Source organism: Dromiciops gliroides, chromosome 1 (assembly GCF_019393635.1).
Source record: "Dromiciops gliroides isolate mDroGli1 chromosome 1, mDroGli1.pri, whole genome shotgun sequence".
Classification (NCBI taxonomy): Eukaryota; Metazoa; Chordata; class Mammalia; order Microbiotheria; family Microbiotheriidae; genus Dromiciops; species Dromiciops gliroides.
Genome location: NC_057861.1, coordinates 720408405 through 720432089, shown reverse-complemented (window position 1 = coordinate 720432089; position 23685 = coordinate 720408405). Strand labels below are relative to the sequence as shown.

General features: G+C 35.4%; 1 protein-coding gene across 1 annotated transcript in view; it reads left to right on the top strand.

The window, feature by feature from the left end:
- The window catches only part of LOC122737331 (contactin-6-like), a 482372-nt gene that overhangs the window by 322622 nt on the left and 136065 nt on the right, over nt 1-23685 (top strand). Inside the window, 2 exon segments of the mRNA XM_043979812.1 lie at nt 1607-1736; nt 14315-14465. Coding sequence (XP_043835747.1) covers nt 1607-1736; nt 14315-14465 — 281 coding nt within the window.

Genomic DNA, 23685 nt, shown 5'->3' with positions numbered 1-23685 from the left:
GGCTGGTTTATTACTTAATCTCCTGTTATACTCATGGATGTTAGGCTCAGTGCTGCTTCAGGATGATCACAGATCAACTGTTGATAATCCCATTGTCTTGGCTTGTGGTTAGATTGTTTTGTTTTTTTATTAGATGGATTTATAATTTGTTCCTGTTTTAATAGGCCAAAAAAAGGAGAGTACTGAGACAAATATTATGGTGGTCAAAATGAAAAAAAAAATCTTACCTTAAATTTAAATTTCCATATACAAATGAAAAAGGTCGTTTACCGCAGAATTCATAGGATCTAATATTTAGATCTGGGAGAAATATTAGAGGTCATTCAGTCCAAACTCCTAATTTTTTTTTTGGCGGGGGGGGGGGGGCAATGAGGGTTAAATGACTTGCCCAGGGTCACACAGCTAATAAGTGTCAAGTGTCTAAGTCCGGATCTGAACTCAGGTCCTCCTGAATCCAGGGCTGGTGCTTTATCCACTGTGCCACCTATCTGCCCCAACTCCTAATTTTATAGATGAAAAACCAGAGACCCAAGGAGTGGAATTTCCTTGGCCAAGGTCATACTGTTTCTCTGACTCCAATCCCATTCCTCTCTACTCTTCATACTGCAGTCACACTTGTCCCCTTTAAATCAGCCAAATTATTACTTCAATTTTCTCCTTAATTCTGCATGTGCTTTCTTTGTAAGAGCTGCAAAAAAAAAATCCATCTGTTGTTTCAGACCTGCATTTGGAGATATTCTTCGTTTCTGTTAGTGAAATTTCCCCTATGTATCCATTTTCACACAATGTTCTTTCTGTTTTCCTGCAGATGACTTTTATTATCTCTAAGGAATGGTAATGGGTAGCTTGAAATATTTAGTTTTAAGTTATATTTGCACGATTAAACTATTTCATGAGATGCACTTGAGACTGGAAGAGAGTATATTATTTTAACACACAGAAGAAATGTTCGGTGTTTAAGGACAATTTACTGTAGGTTATAGGAAGAAAGGGCATAATACAATTCTCTCTTGTCTCTAAAGGAGGGTCATCAAATTCCAAGTCACCTTGAGAGCCAATTACAGAGAGCTTTATAGTTGGCCTAAACTTAAAATACATATTTAATTCTGACCTGTAAACATTAACATTTCTGGCTTGGTCAGGAAATGGACAAACCTGTTTAATACAGCATTCTAGTTACGGTTGAGTTATAATATGCATCAACTTGAAATTGATTACAAGTTTGCAAAGAACCTGAATGCAGTGATCCTGGGTAATCATAATGTCCAATAGAATAGAATGAGCGAAGTATTTGAAGTGAGATTCTCTGTGTTCAAATCCCAACTCAGATATGTACTACCTTAATACATCTGGTCATTATTTTTTTGTACCTTTATAAATATGATTTTAACTAGATAACCTCTAAGGTTCCTCCAAGCTTAAAAACTATGATTGTCCCCTTGAAAAACTATAAATTTTCTTCAAATATTCTGAAAGATAGTTGAGAGATTTTGTTTAAGAGAATTCCAGGTAAACTGTATTACTGTATTAGATAGCCCTAAAATTTATGATCCTCTTTAATAGGGTATTGATATAATAATATCTCTGAATCTTATTATTTTATTAGGAAAGAATTCAAATAGAAAATGGGTCACTCATGATAAGTGTGCTGAATGTGTCGGACTCAGGTTTTTACCAATGTGTTGCAGAAAACAAGTATCAGACTATTTATGCTAATGCTGAATTGAAAGTAAGAGGTAAGTTATTGATTTAGAACTAAAGGATTCAAGAAGACAATTGCAAAGAGTTGTGATTACATATAATCTCAAATCAATTTTTACTATAAATTGGAGATTGTTTTCTTTTGAAATAACATATATTGAAATGAATTTCTTTAGCATATGCAGGGCTTTTCACAGGAAATGAGGTTATCAATGCACTATTATAATGGAGAAACAAGTATGTTTTCTTACGTTCAGTTTTATTCATCTTTTCTTTAATTTTTAGGATTTACATTTTGGTGGTTTAATGGAGATTTTTAATTTGTTATTTTTCTATTTTTAGTTGCACAAACAACACAATGATCTGCTCTTAATTTTATTCATGTAAGTGTTTAGAGACATTAAATTTCCCCTAAGTACTGCTTTGGCTGTATCCTGTAAATGTTGACGTTTTTCTCATTGTTGCCATTCTTTTTTTTTGGGGGGGGGGAGGGCAAGGAGGGTTAAGTGACTTGCCCAGGGTCACACAGCTAGTAAGTGTTAGGTGTCTGAGGCCGGATTTGAACTGAGGTCCTCCTGAATCCAGATCCACTGTACCACCTAGCTGCCCCGCCCCCCGCCATTCTTTTTAATAAAATTGTTTATTGTTATGATTTGTTCTTTGAACCACTCATTCTTTATAATAGACTGATCATTTAATGTTAGAAACAAAGCTAACAGCTCAAATAGTGTTGTGCAGCTTTAGTGTTAGCAGCTCAAGTGTTAATAGCTCAAGTGTTACTAACAGTCCGTGCTCAAAGAATCCAAGCAGGCAGCAGTCAGTGAGAGAAGGCAGAGCATTTATTCATCTTCAAAAAGATGGACACTCTTCTGAATGTGCCAGAGAGTCCACTGAAGTGAGGTCCCTCACCTCTATTTCTACCCCTTAAGGGGTCCCCTCCGACCAATCACATTAAGGTATTTTACTATCCCCCTATTTACATTTCAGTTATTACAGTTGCTATTTTTTTTTAATACAGAATGACAATAACAGCCAATTAGAATGTACAAAATACGTGTACCAATCACAGTGCTAAGAACCTATCAGGTGGTACCAGTTGGCCAATCAGATTGTACAAAATACATGGACCAGGCCTTAACTTTGGTCTGGCCAAGAATTTCAGTTACTCACTAAAATAGTGCCATGGTAACATACATAAACACACGCAGCCACACATAAACCTTCAAGAAACAAAGCCCAAGTCTGGGCTTGACCTCCGAGTCATGTGAGGGTCACCTCGGGGTGCCTCATGGTGAACTCCCAGTCAAGCCCAACTCCCACAAAACCCAGGCCCCGCCCCAGGCCCTACCTGGGCCTAAAGCTCAGGAGCCTTGGCTCCTCAGAGTCATGTACTGGGCAGTCCCCTACTGAGAGGTTCAGGCAACAAAGCTGTACGGCCTGAAACCAGACTCACTCTCTGCCTTTAGGGCTGAGAAGAGTGCAGAAATGGTCTTTTCTCTCATTTAAGTTCTTTTTTTAATTTTAATTTTTAATAAAAATTTTTATTTAAAGGTTTGATTTCCAAATTCTATCCCTCCTTTCCCTTCTCTGCCTGCTCGATCAGGTGGTAATCATTCAAATATAGTTTATACATGAACATTTATGTAAAAAATTACCATATTAGTAATTTTTTATTAGAAAATTCAAATAAAAGAAAAAAATGAAAGAAAGAAAGTGAAAAATAGCATGCTTCAGTGTGTGTTCAATCAATATCAGTTCTTTCTTTGGAGGTGGATAGTATATGCTTTGTCATTAGTCCCTTGGGGTTCTTGGGTCCTTCTATTGCTGAGATTGTCTTGGATCCTTGTATTGCTAAGAGTAGTTGTCATTCACAATTCTTCATTGAATAATATTGCTGTCACTATGTACATTGTTCTCCTAGTTCTCTTCACTTTACTATACATAAGTTCCTATAAATCTTTTCAGGCCTTTCTGAAATTATCCTGCCTGTCCTTTCTTATAGCACAATAGTATCCCATTATAATCATATACCATGGCTTGTTTTGCCATTCCCCACTTGATGGACATTTCTTTGTTTTCCAATTCTTAGCCACCAGAAAAAGAGCTGCTATATTTTTGTAGAAATAGGTCTTTTTCTCTTTTGGGAGATGTCTTTGGGAAATAAACCTCACTGTGTTATTATTTGATCAAAGGGTATGAACAGTTTTATAGCCCTTTGGGCATAGTTCCAAATTGTTCTCCATAATGGTTGAATCAGTTCACAAATCCACCAACAGTGAATTAGCATTCAGTTTCCCCACATCCCCTCCAATAACTGACATTTTATTTTTGTTGTTGTTACATTTGACACTTTGATATGTATGAGGTGGACCTTGGAGCTGTTTTAATTTGCATTTCTCTAATTAATCGTGATTTTATTAGAGCATTTTTTTAACATGACTATACATAGCTTTGATTTCTTTCTCTGAAAACTTTCTGTTCACATCCTTTGACCATTATCAATGGGGTAATAACTCATTTTTATTTAATTTTGGTAGCATTTAGTTCTGAAATATCTCCCTCCTACCTCCCCACCCTGTACTAGAAATGACACCATTTTGGGGGTAGCTAGATGGCACAGTGGATAGAACACTAGCCCTGGATTCAAGAAGACCTGAGTTCAAATCCAGTCTCAGGCACTTGACACTTACTAGCTGTGTGACCCTGGGCAAGTCACTTAACCCCCATGGGCCCACAAAAAATAAAAGAAATGCCACTATTTCATACACACACATATCCAATCCTGCATATTATTGTATTACTATATGCTACATTATATGATATTATTATTATATGTAAGAGTGTATTTGTACATAAAACCATACTATGCATATTTCTATATATCTGTTCTTTCTCTGTAGCATCCTTGTTCACAAGTCCCTTTTAGTTTATTTTAATATTTATAATACTTAGAATAACAGTCATTCATAGTTATTCTTCCAACAATATTACTGTTACTGTATACAATGATTTCTTCCTTTAGCTCATTTGACTTTTCATTATTTCACAGAAGTCTTTTCATGATTTTCTGAAATCAACCTGCCCATCATTTCTTACAGCATGGTAGTATTCAGTTAGAATCATATAATACAACTTGTTTAGTCAGTGCCAAATTGACAAGTATCCCCTCAGTTTCCAGTTCTTTTCAACCACAAAGAGAACTGCTATAAACATTTTAGAACACATACATTCTTTTCCTTTTTCACTGATCACCTTGGGAAACAAACCAAATAGTCTTATAACTAGGCTAAATGGTGTGAACAGTTTTATAACTCTTTGGGCATAATTCCATTTTTCTCTTGAAAATGGTCAGATTACTTTATAGTTCCACCAAAAATGTGTTAGTGTCCCATTTTTTCCATATGCTCACCAACTTTTTTTGTTTCTCCCTTCTGTTATTATAGCCAAACTGATAAATGTGAGATATCTCAAAGTTGTTTTAATTTTCATTTCTCTATTCAGTAATCACTTGGTGCATCTTGGATGACTATATATAGTTTTGATTTCTTCATATTGTTTAGTTTCTAACTAATTTAATCTACTTTTCGTGGTCCTTTGCTAAATGTTTTTATTGCATTATGGTTTAAAAAAGAAGCATTTAATATTTATGCTTTTTCTATAGTGTGGTGTGATTTTTTTGTTTGTTTTTTGGTGAGGCAATTGGGGTTAAGTGACTTGCCCAGAGTCGCGCAGCTAATAAGTGTCAAGTGTCTGAGGCTGGATTTGAACTCGGGTCCTCCTGAATCCAGGGCCGGTGCTCTATCCACTGGACCATCTAGCTGCCCATATGGTGTGATTTTTATGAATTAATATATGGTTAGTGTGTGTGTGTGTGTGTGTGTGTGTGTGTGTGTGTGTGTGTGTGTGTGTAATCCTGTACCACTGATAAAGAGGCATATTTCTATTCCCATTCACTTTTCTCCAGATGTCTAGCATATCTAACTTTTCTAAAATTCTATTCATCTTCTTAACTTATTTCTTCTTTATTTTATGGTTAGAGTTATCTAAATCTTGGAGGGGGAAGTTGAATACCCCCACTAGGATAGATTTACCATCCATTTTCTTCTGTAATTCATTTAACTTTTCCTCTAAGAATCTGAATGATATTTTATTTGGTACATATATGTTTATTATTGAATATTATTCCATTGCCCATTGTATTTTTTAGCAAAATTGTTTCCTTCCTTTTATTTTTTTTTTGCTTTTGCTTTGTCTGAGATTGATTGCTTCACATTTTTTTAGTTTAGCTGAAGCATAATAGATTCTGCTCTATCTCCTTATCTTTATTCCATGTGTCTCTTATTCACCTATTTCATGTAAAAAAAAATATTGGCAGAGTATTTTTTTAATCCTTTCTGCTATCCATTTCTGTTTTATGGGTGAGTTCATCCCATTCACATTCATAGTTAGGATTACTGTTTTCTCTTCATCCTATTTTCCCCTTTTTCATCCCTCTCTCTTTTTTGTCCTGTTCCTCCTCAAAAGTCTATTTTCCTTCTAACTAGGCTCCCTTAATGTATCTCACCCATATCTTATCTTCTTCCTCTTCTACTTCCCCATAAATCAAGAAGGCTTTCTATACCCAAATGAGTCTGTGGCCTCTTTGTGCCATTTTTTGAGAATAAGGTTCAAGTGTTGTCCACAAACTCCCCTCCATCACTCCATTGTAAAACCTTTTCCTTTCACACATCTTTTATGAGAAATCATTCACTCCATTCTACCTCTTTCTTTTTCCTTTTTCCAGTATATCTCTCTCTTAGGTGTAGTACCCCTTATTTTTATTATTTTTGAAATCATCCCAACATAATCAATACACTTCCCTCCCCTCTTTCTATATATAATCCTTCTTACATGTTACATACATCTTCTTTCCATAAAGAAAAGTAAAATGTTTAATTTTATTGCGTCCCTTATGATTTCTCTTTAATGTTTACCTTTTTTACTTCTCATGAATCTTCTATTTCCAATAAAATTTTCTATTCAGCTCTTGTCTTTTCATTAAGAATGATGAAAAGTAGTTTATCCGCTGCACCACCTAGCTGCCTCCTCTTATTCCCTTTTAAAAATTATTTTAGCTCTTCTCAAAAAATCTTTTTGGGACTTGTGACCAAGTTACATTCTTTCTTTGAAGCTTTGCATGTAACTGTTTTAACTCCATTGTTTTCTTTTAACTTGGTGTCTCACTCTTCTTTATCATTATACTTTTCTATTGTTGTTGTTGTGTGTTTTCAGTTGTGTCTAACTTCCTGTGCACACATTTTAGGGGTTTTCTTGGCAAAGAACTGGAGTTGTCATTTCCTTCTATGGCTTATTTTATAAATGGAGATTGGAGACACAAAGGGTTAAGTGATTTGCTCATGGTCATATTTATAATAATAGGAATTGAACTCAGGTCCTCCTGACTCCAGGACTGTTGCTCCATTATGACATATACTTGCCCCTAATTTTATTCTCACTCTCTCTCTTTCTTTTTCTCTCTCTCTTGTGGGGCAATTGGGGTTAAGTGACTTACCCAGGGTCACACAGATACTAAGTATCAAGTGTTTGAGGCTGGATTTGAACTCAGGTCCTCCTGAATCCAGGGCTGGTGCTTTATCCACTGTGCCACCTAGCTGCCCCTGTCCCTAATTTTCTAAGGCCGGGTTATTTTTGTCCATTTCCATAACCTATTTACTAATTTTTAACTTTAAGTGAAAGATAACCTCTGGGGCCTTCACAAAAGGGGCACTGTCCCAAGCTTCAGGGGTTTTCTTGGATAGGCATTTGTTCATTTTTTGTTTGTTTTGCTTTGTTTTGAGAACTAGTTCTAGGGATCTATCAACTTTTGGCTTTTCCAAAGTGGTATGATCTAAAGAAACATTGGTCACTGCTCTCCTGGCCTATGCTATGGTTATTTAGTGACTATACACACTCTTCACCTTCCTGGAAGTGTGACCAGGGCACTTGCTTTTCTTCCTTGGAAATATTTCCCCTCCTCATGACCCTAGAATTGTAATTTGGGCTCCTGCTCTACTGTGGTTGAAAGTATAAGTACTCCTTTTTTCCTTAGACCTAAGACAAGAGTCCTAGCTTTCATTTAATTGACCACAAGCAATCTTCTCCACCCTGTAACCATGAAAAGGGTCCCTGCTCCCTGTTTTGCATCAAGTGCTAGTGTGTTAGTGTTCCTCTTCTCTCTGGTAATGAGACCTGAGAAATGTGCATGTTCAATTCAACACTATCCTGTCTCCAGTGCCAGCAAAGGGTCCCCTGTAATCTCCCTCTGATTAGTTGTCTGACCTTATTACTCCTGAATTTTCTGCTGCCACTGTCATAGCTGACCTCAAGGCCAGCTGTTGGCTTGTCTGGTTGTAGATTGCACTGCACTGAGCTCCAGGCCAAACCGTTACCCCATGAAGAAAGACCTTCCCTCTATCCTCATAAACTGGCTTGGGGTGGAGAATCATTTCACCCCAAAATTTTGTTGGTTCTATTACTCCAGAATTCTATTTGAGACACTATTTTAAAGATTTTGGAGGGGAATTTGGCAGAGCTCAGATGAGTCCATGCCTTTACCTTGACCATCTTGGCTCCTTTCAGCTTGAAAAACATAATGGGTCTCCTCACAATGCAAATTTTCTTATAGACCTTTGTGATGATAAAAAAAAAGTTTGAGACATTGTTGCTGGCTAACAATTATTTTATTAATAAGACCAGAAGCTTATTAATAAAATGATGGTCATTTGGCCATCCCTGTTAGACCAAAGATCCCTCATGGTGGAGGACTCACAGTTGATATGCCCTTCAAAAAGTAAGTATTCCCAAGTGGTTCTTAATCATCTCTGATTGGTTAACACAATGGGAAGTGGACCATCTTGGGGTCTGTGTCACTCAAAACTTGGTCAAAGAGATACCAATTTTCATATCACCTGACTTGATAATAGGGGGAGTCAACATTTTCCCAGATGTCTTTAAGCAGACACAATGAATAGGAATACACTCATTAGTCCAAACTTAGAATTTTTTTTTATTGTCTTTTTAGATCATGGCCTGGGTAATTTTCTAAGAGAGAGTTCCCACGCTTGTTGGTTTCTGGATGATGAAGTAGAAAAGGGGCAAACCTTGGTCCTAATACAGTAATTAGTCATTAAATATAAGGGAGAAATATTCATTTCTCAGACAGTATGGAGCATGCACCAAATCTCATGAAGTAGTCTTCTTATTTTATTGTTTAATCCATAACTTTTTTGGATGAAAGACAGAAAGTGATTGAGGCAAAGGAAGAGAGCTAGTAATGATCAGTAAGAAAAGAAAAGAATATGAATACATTGAACCCTTTAGTTATTAGATTGGAATAGAGCACTGAATAGAGTAAGTCTGAAGTCAGGAAGACTTGAGTTCAAATTTTGCCTCAGAAATTTTAGCTATGTTACATTGTGCAAGTCATTTAGCCTTTGTTTTGTTGAATATTAAAACGTAACTTTTGCATCTGCTTGCCTCCTACAAACAGATCAGAGAAATCATGTTTAATTTTTCCTACAAAATTAATAAACAGATCAGAGAAATTACAAGATCTTATAATATCTCCTACTAAGTAGAAAGAGAACATGATATCCATACCTGTCCTCCTGCAAAACAAATCAGAGGGAAAAAAAACTAAAAACATAATATCAATTTAATATTTTGTCCCAAGAAGAAAGATAACACAACATGATCATGTGAAGACTTCCATCCTAAGAGAGAAACTCAGCTTGGGAGTTCAGTTGAAGGACATTTTGCTCCTATTAATCCTATTAATTCAGGGTTTCATAAAAATACTTTTGTATAATAAGGTACCTCCATCAAATTCAGGTGATCCATATATTCATTTAACATTCCCCGCTTTTGGTCAGGCGGTCAATTTCAATGACCCCCATAGACCAAGGAAGCTTCTGTTTGGAACCAATTTTTTACTGGTATACCATTTAATCTGGAAAAGGCATGGAGGTTCACTGTAATAACACATGAGGGATCCCTGTCATAGGGGTAGTGATCCATAAAACAGAGTGGTATGGCCAGACTTCTTAGAAGATATACAGAGCCAAGCAGGCAGATAGATTCAACTAGGGGTCTGAGAGAATGTGGAGTCACATGAGAGGAACTGATCATTGTCAAATGGGGGGGTTGGAGCTGGCTACAAAGAAAGCCCCCACAAACACCAAAATTAGTCCCACCTATAGTAAAATTCAAAACCATAGGGTGACATGACAAAGTGGATAGGACACAGGGAAAGGCACAGAGTCTTTGTGATGCTGAGCATTTTCAGCCTTCATCCAGTCCAGTATTGGGGTGCTGTCTCCACTAGATGCCATCTACTTCTTTTCCTTGGGGTCCTGGGGTTGTTGTCTGCAGCAGCTGGCTTAGGGCAGTCCAAACCAGTTCAGCAGGCCATTTCAAGGTAGCCAGGTCTCAGTTCTCAGGAGCAGTCTTAAGAGAGTTTTTATGGACAAGTCAGTTACTGTATAGACCCAATCATTCAGGTCAATTAATGTCTCTCCTGCTAATCTCTAGGAATCAGGACAATTGATTGCATTCCAGAGTCCCACGTTGATAGTGACTATAAGAGAATTTACTTAAACACTGAGGAAAAGATTGACCCCAAATCCAGGTGATCCATATATTCATTTAACAATTTGCATCAGTTTCTTCATCTATAAAATGTGGGTACTATTAGCGTTTACCTCCCAGTTTTGTTGTGAGGATCTAATGAGATAATATTTACAAAGCACTTAGAACAGTGCCTGGCTCATAGTAGGTGTTGATGGGAATTGTGACCTGGGTTGGGTGGAAGCCTCACCCAAAGAATTGGAGGCTCATCACAAATCTTGAAAAATAAAAAGATTTATTAGGAGAGGAATATATGGCCAGGAGACAGAATCACTATGGAAAATCTGTCCCACTGGAATAAGAAAAGACCTGGTCTTTTGTATCTTTATAAAACAAAGAAAGAGGAAATTAAAAAACTGGGAAGGGCCAGATAAATAGGAAGAGATCTTTGAATAATGGGATATCAGTAGGATATGTAGCATCTATCCATATCCTGCATATCATCTTGCAGACCTTGGCATTGCTTATCAGCATAGCAGGGTCATGCTCTGCCACACCTTATTCCTGAGGGGGGAGACACAGCTTTTTTTTTCTTTCCCTTGGTCTGGGGGGTTGGGATCTTTAAGGTTCTTGGGGTCCAACTGCATTCCCACAACATAGGTAATATATTAATGTCATATGTTTTTATTGTTGTTATTGTTATTAATGTAAGGTCTGTACTGAGTCTGAGATGCAGTGAATAAGTGGTTCTGTTCTTTACAATGGGGGATTTCCTCAGAGGTAGGTGGCATACCTATCACTGAAAGCACATTGTTTAACCCACCCAATATTTCTATCATAAAGCTGAAATGGTATGGAATTTTTTTTTTCAAAGAGTGCAAGGACACATGAGTATAGCGTGGGGGCCAGTTTTTAATTGGGGAGTGTTAGCTAAGCGGCTCGCCGCAATATTGGGGCAAGGAAGGAGACTGGCAGCCTCCCTCAAAACAGAACAGGATTTATTTTAACAAGAACGAACTTAAAAAAAAAACCAACAACAACCACACACAAACAGGATCAGTAGGATCAAGGGAAAGGAAATAAAATGGAGAAAGGGAAATTATACAACCTCAAAAGATACCACCAGCCAGGAATCAGCTGAGAATACACAGCAGAACTCCTGTAGTTCCAGCGTCCAGCTAGAATGCCCAATTCTACCCCCCCAATCCCAGAAATACCCCACACAGTCCCTGCCAATGGGATGGCTACTCTGACAGTCACATGACTGCCCTCACTAGGCTTCCAATCATTATAATTTTGCCAGGCCCATGTAGGCATCTGTGAGTGGTGATGATGTGAGGTCCCAGCGCCATTGCAACAGCTACAACTAGTGGGTAGAGCACCTTGCTGTTTGCGGAGCCCCATTCCAGTGTGCACAGAGGCATAAAAACCTCAAATAACAATTCTTTACAATCGACATAGTTATTTAAGTTTTAAATCAGTTTTAACATGAAGAAATAATGTACTTTCCATATGTTTTATATACACATATGCATATAATATATATACATATAGGTACATGTATGTTATATGCCATACGTATATGTATACCTACACACATACATATATATTTTACATATACATGAAATAATACACATAGATATTATTAACAATATTCTCTGTACTGACAATGGAAGCACCTTGAGAAGAGGGATTTTTTCATTCTTTCCTTTTGTATCTCCCGTGCCTAGTAAGGTGTCTGGAACATAATAGTTGCTTAATAAATATCTGTGGTTTAATAGAGAGGAGGTTAACAAAGGCATGCAACTCTCTTGTTTTATCCCTTCATTCTATGTAAGTGCTTCATTTGTGTATAAATACTTCCCATGTGTTAGTACTCTTGGGGAAATTAATGTCTAATTCCCTCCCACCCAATACTGCCATTATCCATGGTTATAGTTGAGTTCTGCATCTACACCACCTTAATCTATACTGTTTTTACTAGAATATTGATACTAACTCTATATCTACAAATATGTAATTATTAAATGATATACATTATTCACAAAGGCCAAAAAAGAGACCCTGGAATGGAAGTTAGTTGGGGATTTATATGAATGCATGCATGCATCCTAGTGCTGAAGAAATGACATATAATTACTGCATTCTTAGGGGGAAAAAATCCTCAGTTATTATTTTTTTAATTTGTTTTGTACTTCAGGCTATTTCCCTCAACTCATATCTGAAAAGATGGAATGATCGTAGACAGACTGTATAGTAGTGATAGCTAGCATTTACGTAACCCTGTAAAATTTCTATAGCACTTTGCAAATATTATCTCATTTTGTCCTCTAACAAACCTGGCTTGATTCTTGTTGTTTTTCAGTGATGTCTGAATCTTTGTGACTGCATTTGAGTTTTTCTTTGCAAAGATACTATAGTAGTTTGCTATTTCCTTCTCCCCGTCATTTTACAGATGAGGAAACTGAAACAAACAGGGTTAAAGTCTTTTCAAAGGTCACACAGCTAGTAAACATCTGAGGCTGGATTTGAACTCAGGTCTTTCTGACTCCAAGTCCATGGTTCTATCAACTGTACCACCTAGGGGCTCTACAATAACTCTGGTATGTAGGCTCTATTGTTATCCTCATTTTACAGATGAAGAAATTGTCTTATAGATTTTATGTGACTTACCAAAGGTCACACAGTTATGTATTTAAAATTATGATATTATCTAAAATTAGTATCTAAATTAGGATTTGAACATAGGATTTCCTCCAAGTACAGGGCTGTGTCACCTACTGCTTCACATATGGGACTTTAGAGATCTACTTTTGTTCATGCAATCTTTTCTACCTATAATGCTTTCAACTCATTTTTCACCAACTGAAAAATACCCAATATGTCCTTAATGACCCTGTTCACATATCAACTTCTTGATATTTTCTTGACCACTCCAATCTGAAAATGAGTATTACTTTCTCTAAATTCCTACAGCACTAAACTCATTCCCTTCACATGATGTTTATCCTTCAATAACTTGAAGATATTTAAATGTCTTTTCTTTCATACAAGATTGTAAAATTCTTTAAGAAAACTGGCCATACCATTTATAATTTTGTGTGGGCTTTGGAGTCTGAGAATGGGTCTTAATTACCAATCATGACAACGAAATACTGCACTGATAACAATGATAACAAAGCTATCATTCATAAATCACTTTAAGGTTTACAAAACTTTTTTTAAATATATATCCTAATTCATTTGACCTTCATAAGAGCCTCATTTTGCAGACAAGGATGGGAGGGACAGAGAGGATAAACAACTTTCCCAGGGTGTGTAGAGGGATCCAAATACAAGTCTTTCTTACATCAAGTCCTGTGTTCTTTTACTGCCCCCACTGAACCACTTAGTTATATCTCCATAAAAGATCAAACTACCTTGGTTTTTATTTGTTTTAATATCTGACCCCCCAGCCCAATCCATAGTAAGCATTTTATATATACATCTTAAAGTGAATTGAATTGACATTAAAATGAATTGATTCCTTTCTTCCTACATAAATTTCCTAGCATAGCGTCTTTGATGTCGCAATTCAATTTGCTTCCAAAAGCAGTAAGTGATATATGTATGTATATATGTATATATCAAATGTATATATATATATATTTACATGCACAGACATGTGTGTACACATCCACACATCTCTCTCCTCCCTCCCTCCCTCCTTCTCTCTCTCTCTCTCTCTCTCTCTCTCTCTCTCTCTCTCTCTCTGTCTCTCTCCACACACACACAATACATACCAGGAATACTGCTTTGTCCAGGAGATACAAATAGACACATGAAAGAATTCCTGCTCTCAAAAAGCTTTATTATGCTGGGGGGCAACAAGTGCACAGATAAGCAAAATTTTTAAAAATATACAAAGACAATACAGAGTAATTTGGGATTATAGGTATCCAATAAATATTTGAGCAAGGAATGGAAGAATCAAAGATTCTTTTTCTTAGTGGTTTTTAATTTTTTTTAGCCTCAGCCCCTGATTTCTCCAAAAATCCCCTGCAAAAAATCTCTGTTGTTCAAGTTGGTGGAGATATTATCATCGAATGTAAACCAAAGGCTTCTCCCAGAGCAGTGGTTTCTTGGAAAAAAGGCCCAGAGATGATCCGACAAAGTAAAAGGTAACTGTGACATTTTTTTTTTCCTATCTCAAAATATTCTTTCATGAGGAAACTTCTTGTAGCTTGAGAGAACTTGCTAGGTCATTATAAATTATTCAGCCATTATCCCCTCATTCTCCACTTTCAACAGCATAGTCAGGAGAGGAAAAATAAAACATTTTGCATGATAATTAAAATTAAGGGCTTCTATTAACAGTAATCCCTATGTCTCTAGATTCACTGCATCAGAAAAGATAGTATATTGCAATCCTTTAGGCACAGGATCTTGTGTTTTGCAAAATCTTTTAAGAGTTTTTCTCCCATTCAAGGGTTTTCTAAAACTAGCATGCTGAGAAATCAGGAAGGAGAACAATATACATAGGAGACACACTCATGCATATACACCTGGTGCTGTGATGCTTAAATGGTCACACAGGTGCTCACTCCATGACAAAATGAATTCATCACAGGAGAAAATGAAGATAGAGCTGTGTATGCAATAAAGAAAGTTCGCTTTCCATAATGAAAGTGGCTGAAAATGTCCTTGAGTGAATATGGATATGTTCATGATGAGAGTGTGAAAACATAATACGCTGTTCCCATTTTGTTTGCTAAAGATCTGCAGTTACTCAAAACCAAAACATATGTAAGGTAAATCTTACCATGAAACAGACTAGATGAATTTGAGGGGTTAAGGATATGGAAATGATGGGATCGCCACTCCTGAAGAATAATCATTAATGATTCAATGCTGATGTGGAAAGTGATTTCCACTAAGGTTTCCTGAGGGATCTGAATATTATGCTATCTTATTTGACTTATTTAATATTGACTTGGATAACGGCATACATTAGGTGACCTGTTATCAAATTTATAAATGGTCCAAAGTCAGGAGGATGGCATATTCAGAATCTGAATAAAGGTTAACAAGCTCGGACATTAGACTAGATCTCATTAGAAGGAATTTATTAGGGATAAATGCAAAATCTTCAATGACTTTAAAAAGAAGATTCATGAATGCAAGATGTGCAAGGTTTAGCTAATGAAGAGTTCAACTGAAAATAATATCTGGAAGTTTTAGTGTATTGCAAGCTCAGTTTGGATAACAGTGCTATAGCATTCCAAGAAAGCTAATACAATTTTACGCTGCCTTCAGAGAGACATAAAATACAGTATTAAGAAATTGATAGTTTGGTTCTATTCTGCTCAACTCAGACCACATCTAAAATATTGTGAGAGCCCCATTTTAGAAAGCACATTGATGAGATGAAGTGTTTAGAGAAGGTGACAAGAATGGCGAATGACCTTGAGTTCATTCCATTTGAAGATCAATTGAATAAATCAGGAATATTTAGCCTGAAGAGGATAAGATTTGGGGGGGAGGAGGCATTATAGTTGTACTGTTCTACTTACAGGCCCACCATATCAAAGGGAGAAGTAGCTAGTAATTTTTTTTAATGCCATGTTTGGAATTTAAATTAAAATCCTTTCAATAAGAGTCATTAGGGTTAATCTTACTTCTGACAATAGCAACTGGACCCTGCTCAAGTTCACTTATTTGAGCTGCTCTTTCCTACTCCTTAAAAAAGGATAATAATAGCTCAGTAAGGATCTCAGAGAATTGTTTTGAGATACAAATAAGAAAATTACTGAAAGCACTTTCCAAATTCTAATGTGCTATATAAATGCCAATTATTGTTGTCTTGTTTGTCTTTTTGAATGGTCCTTTATTCTTGTTATTATTATACTAGAGAACATGTATTGGAGTTGGGGAGAATACCTATGCTCAGATATTTAAGTGTTCTCATGAAGGGGAGGAAGAGATTAATCTTGTTCAGATTATCCCAAGAGGACAAACTCAAGAGCCATGAATGGAATTACAAAGAGGCAGATTTAGGTTTGATGACACAAAATGCTTTCTAGCAATTAGGATCATTTCAAGGTTGGATTGACTATCTGGAGAGCAGCAGTGACTCCACCTGTGACGCAAAGCACCCCATTCACAGAAGGACTTTGAGAAATCTCTAAGGCTACTTGTTAAGTCTGTTGTCCAGGTGTTGGTTAGATAATATGATCTGAGATCTTGGTGAAACCTGAGATTCTAGACTTGATTCTGTGACTAGATAATTAAAAACACCAATTATAACTTTGGATAGAAGGTGATCTATTTCTTATAATTAATAAATGTAACGGGGCAGCTACGTGGCGCAGCGGATAAAATACCAGCCTTGTATTCAGGAGGACCTGAGTTCTAATATGGCCCCAGATACTTGATACTTACTAGTTGTGTGAGCCTGGGCAAGTCACTTAACCCCCATTGCCTCGCCCTTCACCCCTCCCCCCCAAAAAAAGTATTAATGTAACAAGTTAGCTAACTGGCTGCAAAGAAACACACTTTCAATGTTCTGAAGAGACTTGGTCATACTATATTTTTAAAGATTTCCAAAACTGTTGTCTGATTATTTGAAATCTATTATATTAATTACTGAGCTTCTAGTAAAGAAAACTCTAAAGCTGGTGAAGAATAGCTTGCCATAATAGTAGAATATTCTAGGAAAGCCTGTCCCAACTTTAGGCATCATAACTCCACAAGCAGTAATGTATATATCTTTCTCTGTTTCTGTTACTTTCCGTGACTCTGTCTCTTACACACACATACACAAACACACACACACTTACACTTCTATATTTACCCATTGTCTTATTAAAAACTTACCTTTAAAGGTCATACCCTACTTTGTCTTTAATTCATGTTTCTGTTCTTTGAGATTGGCTAATCTTATACATACATATGTGTATGTGTATTTATAGATGTATAGGTATGTGTATATATGTATGTAAGTATATTGACCTATGCACATATATAAATGTATATGTGTATATTTGTTGGTGGCTATATACACATAAAAAGTCAATCTTCATCTTTTGTGAGAATAATGGTCCTAGAAACTGGAAAGAGTAAAAAACAACAATGTTGATGTATTAAACATACGGGAATAGGGATTTAGGTTCCCACAACCACCAAACCCTGTCATCTTTCACTAGAGATAGCGGAAAATACATATTTCAGCATATATTTCATTTTGTAAAAAAATATTAATTCTAACAATATGTACTTTTCCCAACACAGTGACCAAGAAATAGCCCATAAAATGCAGGGAGGGGAGAGGCAAGGCCATAATGAATGGGGAAGGCAAAGGCATCAATGTAAAACAAAACAAAACAAAACAAAACAAAACAAAAATGAAGAGGGAATGGGCCGATACCTCCTATCTTTACTCTCCTTTTAGCTCTGTAGTTGAACTATTCCTCAGTGAAAAGTACATGCCTCTGGGTGAGTCCCTGGCTCCCAGGATCCAAAGTCAGAACTCCAACCTCTGGAAGCTTAGCTCTACCTTTCTGACAGAGAGGGAAAAGCCTTGTTCCTTTAGATGCTTCACCACACCCACCTGAGTGCTCAGAGTCAGGGGCAGTGGGGGAAGCGGAACATTCACTTGGTCCCATGACAAGCAGGTAGAAGGTGATGTGAACTTTTTAACTTTTCTCTACTTCACATAGCCATGAATGTTTGCAGTTGCCAAAGGGAAAGTGAAAATGAAAATGCTAATAAAATAACATGATTGTAATCTTAGAAATGTTGAGGATTATCTGTATATAGATATATATATCTACATAGATATCTATACATATATGTATATACATACACAGACATAGACATAGATGTAGACATTGAAATAGGAATAGATATTGAAATAGATAAACATACACATTTGTGTGGCAGGGTGTGAAATATTTTTTTCTATGCCTATACAGGGTAAGGCACCTGGGAAACTGTGCTTCATGTTTACAAAAATCAGTCACAATTTGCATTCTTAATTTTTAATCAATTACTAAATGTGAAGTAATATAATGTTTAATAAATAGAAAACAAAAGAAAAAGGACATAACAGTTCATCGAAAAGACTGGATTATTTTTTTCTATGACCAAAGCACATAGTGTCTAGATGTATTATTAAGCAAGTTGAGGGAGGAATGGTGATTAACTTTCAAAAATCTTATAGTGAGTCATTACTTGAGCAGGAAAATGTCCCTCTGAAGAACCTTACTATTCTGTATGTGTATCGTTTAGGAAAGGCTGCATGGCAGATCAACTATTTGATGGTAGTTTCTCTCCATTTCCAATAACCTACTAAATGAATCTAGTTCTCTGATGCTATGAGATCTTTGAAGTGATTTTAAGCTCTTTTAACTAACGGTAGTTATAAGCATGGAATTTTCAGAGCTTCCTACACCCTTATACAGGCATTAAACTCAGTGTAAAAGAGTTCCATTGAATCCTTAGATGTGCAAACTATTCAGGTAAGCTCCCTATGGGCTTTGAAGCATTTTCACCTGTCAAGTCACAGAGGGTAGAAAAAGACAATGTAAACAAGTTTCTGAGAAATGTTCCTTGTAATGGGGTAGATGATGATAAAGTCTGAGTTTAGCCAGCTCTTTATACAGAGCTGACCGTTACTCTCTCCAATCAGCTCTCAGAAAAAAGATACTCCCCTAATCATATCAATTCCCTGCATTCACTGCAGAGCCTGTCTCTCTCTAGTCAGCTGATATCAGCAATGCTTAGTTCCTCTCAGCTTCTTATCTCTTTTGACTTGTGTTACTGTCTCAGTTTCTCTTCAACTGGCTTCTCACCTGTTTTCTATAAGTAATTTCTCTCATTGGCTCCTGTGAATCTTCTCTGCTGACTCTGAATCCTTCAAATCAGGATCTTATCATGTTTAATGACCCACCCAGATTGAAACAAACAAACATACATACATACATACATACATACACATATACATACCATAGAGATCAAGCAACTATTTGATTCAGAGATTCCCAGCAAAGTCCAGAAAAAAAGTCATATCCAATTTAACCTGGAAAACAATGTATTTAGGTCATCTCTTATAACAGTTAGCACCGTTCTCTCTGAGGGGCATGCTCTCCTTCCCATTCTCTCAGAATGTTATGCCTCTTCTCAAAAATACTTTTATCTGAGAGGCTGTTTTTTCTCCTCAGATTATATCAGATTTGTTTATGGTATTTTTTCCTAAAGCTAGTTTCTCTATTTATCACACAAAATATCATTTTTCCTTCTTTGAATAAATTGTCCAAATAAGAAAAGAGCAGAACCTCACAATAGTATAATACAATCATAGCTATAGAATTGAAAATATCCATGGAAATCATCTTGTCTAACTCTATCACTTTTTAGTTGAAGGAACTGAGACTCAGAAATACTGGATATCTCAACAAGGTCATTGTGAGGCAGTAAAAAAGTTTAACATTTAACTTAGCCTTTTGCTCCAAATTCAATAGTCTTTAGTTAGCGAGGAATAGCTAGCACCCTGGCTTTGGAGACAGAATGACTTAGATTCAATTTCTTACAACAACATCATCACCATTATCTTCATTATACCTATGATATGAGCTATTATTTTAAAAATCTATTAATATATGAACCTGTCTCATATAAAAATCTTAGATACAGCCCTGTCACTTCAATAAAACACAGGTCCTTGTGTCTCTTAAGTAAATGTTTTTCTGTTAGCTTTCTCCACTTTCCCTGCTCACAATCTCTACTTACTCATGAAATATATACATAACTTATTCTCTGTATTGGAGAATACTGGGTCACGAAAGTGAAAGGGCATTCATTGATATTCTGTTGGAGTCAAACTTTAGCGTCACTTTATTAAAAGAGGCAGAGCTAATCAATAAAACCAGAACCACTGCACAGAGCGTCATGTTTGATAATATAGGCTCCCTTGATGTTTGCTTTTTTCCTCCCTATTCTATAGTCTTGCAACAACTCTTAGTTTGGTTCTGAATTAAGGGGTAATCTATGTTTTGCTGTTGTTCTCTTTAGTTTATTTTTTATTTTATTTTTATACAGAGATGTCTTAAGACTATGAATACATAATGGATATATTATTGGTAGCAAATAAACCGTTTAATAGATGATCTATGAAAAATCCAAAAGGAAGTCAGGATCACAGTTAATAATGGGAGCTATGTAGTGTGATGAAAAGACCTAGTTTGAAGTCCAAAGTGTCTGCTTCAAAGGCAGAGCTGCAATCCTATTGCAAAATAATTTGAAAGCCTTATAATTAGTAGTACAAAAATTTGGTCTATTTTATTTTTGGGGGAGAATAATATGATCAAATATCATATATTTTTAAAAATGGTATATGTCATACTAGTAGGACAGAATTATAAATAATTTTAACTAATTATTCAGTTATTTTGGATTATGTAATTTGTCAAAATTATGAATTCTAAGATATTTTGTTTAAAATATATAAAATAATAAATAATAGGTCATTTAGGTGATTTTTCAATTAATAAAAGCAAAGTCACTTAACCCTCATTGCCCCTCAAAAAAAAATGTGTATATAGACTATCCTTGGGAAACACTGTTAATATGCAATTTGTAGACTTCAGAAGAAGATGGATGAGTGTTGATGAAAACATGAGTAGGAATATTGTGGAATTGTAACAGTAAAATACATATATTTCACTTGTGGAGAGCAGGCAAGACTTAAAATCCACCATTCCCTTCAAATAGTTTAACAAAAAATATTTGCTGAATATTGTAATTTAAAATAAAATAATATGTACTTACTAATTGTGGAAAAAATTTTATAAGATGACATAAGTTTTCTCAAGTTAAAAAAAATAGGGGCAACTAGGTGGCACAGTAGATAAAGCACCGGCCCTGGATTCAGGAGGACCTGAGTTCAAATCCAACCTCAGTCACTTGACACTTACTAGCTGTGTGACCCTGGGCAAGTCACTTAACCCTCATTGCCCTGAAAAAAAAATACCTTCCTGCCATAATGGGAAATACCAAAGTGTGTTAAAATTTTTTAGTATGAAAATGAAAGGTATATGGTCCACTTAATTTTATTTTCTTAGATTATATTTTATGAGTTTACATATTTATTACAAAGTAATTAATTTTATATAGTTACTATATCTGATATTTTCCAAAAAAGGAACATTATAAAATATAAAAATGATATAAACATACCATTCTATGGTCCATTTCTCCTGAAAATACTACCCCTCCAATTAAGAATAGCAATTTAAATTTTTGCATGTCATAACAAAAAGGATGTTTGAAATTATCTATATCATGAAGACAAAAAAAATGCTTCAAGTGAAAAAGTACCTGCTGAAACCATGATTTAAACTTTGATAAAGTTTTTATTCATTATATTTTGGACAAACTTTCAAGGTTTTTATGGGAATGTGAATTATTAGGAATTGATGGTGGGTTGTTTGATGTATTCTAAATTTGAGGAATCACTTGTCACACAGAGTTGAAAACACTTTCTGAAAAGGATGTTATGAATATTTGTGGCATGTTGAGGGACTCTAAGTAGTAAAGGAGTGAGATTAGGAAACATTGCCATTTTCCTGGAATTTAAAGAGCAGGATTGTGAATAACTTCTGGAAGCATGTGGGGGAATTTACTTTTTATAGTCATCAGTAGTCACATCCAAAGCATACTGCTAATTCATTTTTCCTCTACAATTCAGTGCTTTACTTCACAATACTTGGGAAAAGGTGAGTTAAATACAGTTAATTGAATATATATTATATGGACCCATGAATTCGGTAATATATCTTTAATTATGTTGCTTGCCTAGACAGTCTCTTCTCCCTCCCCCAAAAATTATGAGTCTGAGGTTCTGCACACCTAAGGGCTGCAATGAATGTGGCTTCACTCTCCAGGATCCTATGGATGTTTAACAAGATTGCTGGTTTGATGTATACTATAGCAACATAAATATAAGCAGATTGCCTTCCATCTGTCTGCTCTGATTGCAACCAATAGCTTGTCTATCTCTGCTCATACCCTGCATCTCCCACCAACAACCCTATATTTTTCAATTTTCCTTTCTTGTTCATGTCCCTTTCTGCTCATTGATGCTTTGGAAAAGACCAGAACCAAATTTCTTAGATAACACTTGTTTTTTTTCTTTTCTATAATTTCATGCTACTGAATATCCAATCTCTCATTGAAGTTCTCATGTCAAACAATGTCATAACCTGATAACCTGAAATTTTCTTCAATGAACTACTTATCATTGTGGCCAGGAGAAATGTGATCATGTGATCTAGAAGGTACTACAGAAGCCAGCTAATGCAAGGCACAAATGACCAATGATCTACTTTACAATATGTTCTGTAAATAGCGACTCTGCTTGGAGATGAAGAAGTATCCTTGATCCCTTAAACAAATTGTTGACTTAGGGATGTAAAATACTTTCTTAATTTTTCATATCTCTAAATAAATGTAAACCATTAACAGTAATAACACACTGAATTTATATAGTTCATTCTATGAGTAAAGTGGTAATTTAGTTAACAGCTTGCACCTGTGTAGGAAGTTTTAGAGCTTACAAAAAACCGTTGCAACCAAAAGGTAAGTAGAATTTGGAAGACAATCAAGAGTGTATTTTCTTTCACTGGAAGATTTCAAGAAGCAGCTCACTAGTAACTTGTTACCCATATGGCAAAGTGGTTCACTGGTCATGTATGATTTAAAACTGATGGGCACTGAGACTTCTTATAATTATTAGATTGTATGGTGGCACATATCATTCCCTTTAAACCTTACAACAACCCTGTGTGTATGTGCATGTGTGTGGGGGGGTGTTTGCAACAGTGTTATCCAAAATTTCCAAATAAGGAAACTGAAATTCAGAAAGACAAAATTTAAATATATATATTTATATTATATAATTTATATTATAGAAAATATCTATAATTTATTATAGATATATTATATTTATCATATCATATAATGTTTATTAATATTTATGCAATATATTTATTATATATAATTATATCCTATAAATATATATAATTATATATTCAATGTATAATATATATATAAATATAATATAATATATAAAATTATACAATATGTTATATAATGATATAATATATTCTATATTCTATAATATTCTATAATATATTAATTATATATTATATCATATATATTTATTTTATATATATATTGGTCATTGTTACACATGGAATAATTGACATGGCTAGGATTTGAACCCAAATCTTTTGAGACAGAGAAATATTATTTGTTTTTCTTGATCCTTTCAACTATGATAACTCTTAGTATCAGATTGGTTCACTGATTTCATAGAACCATGGAGTGATAATAGTAAAATTT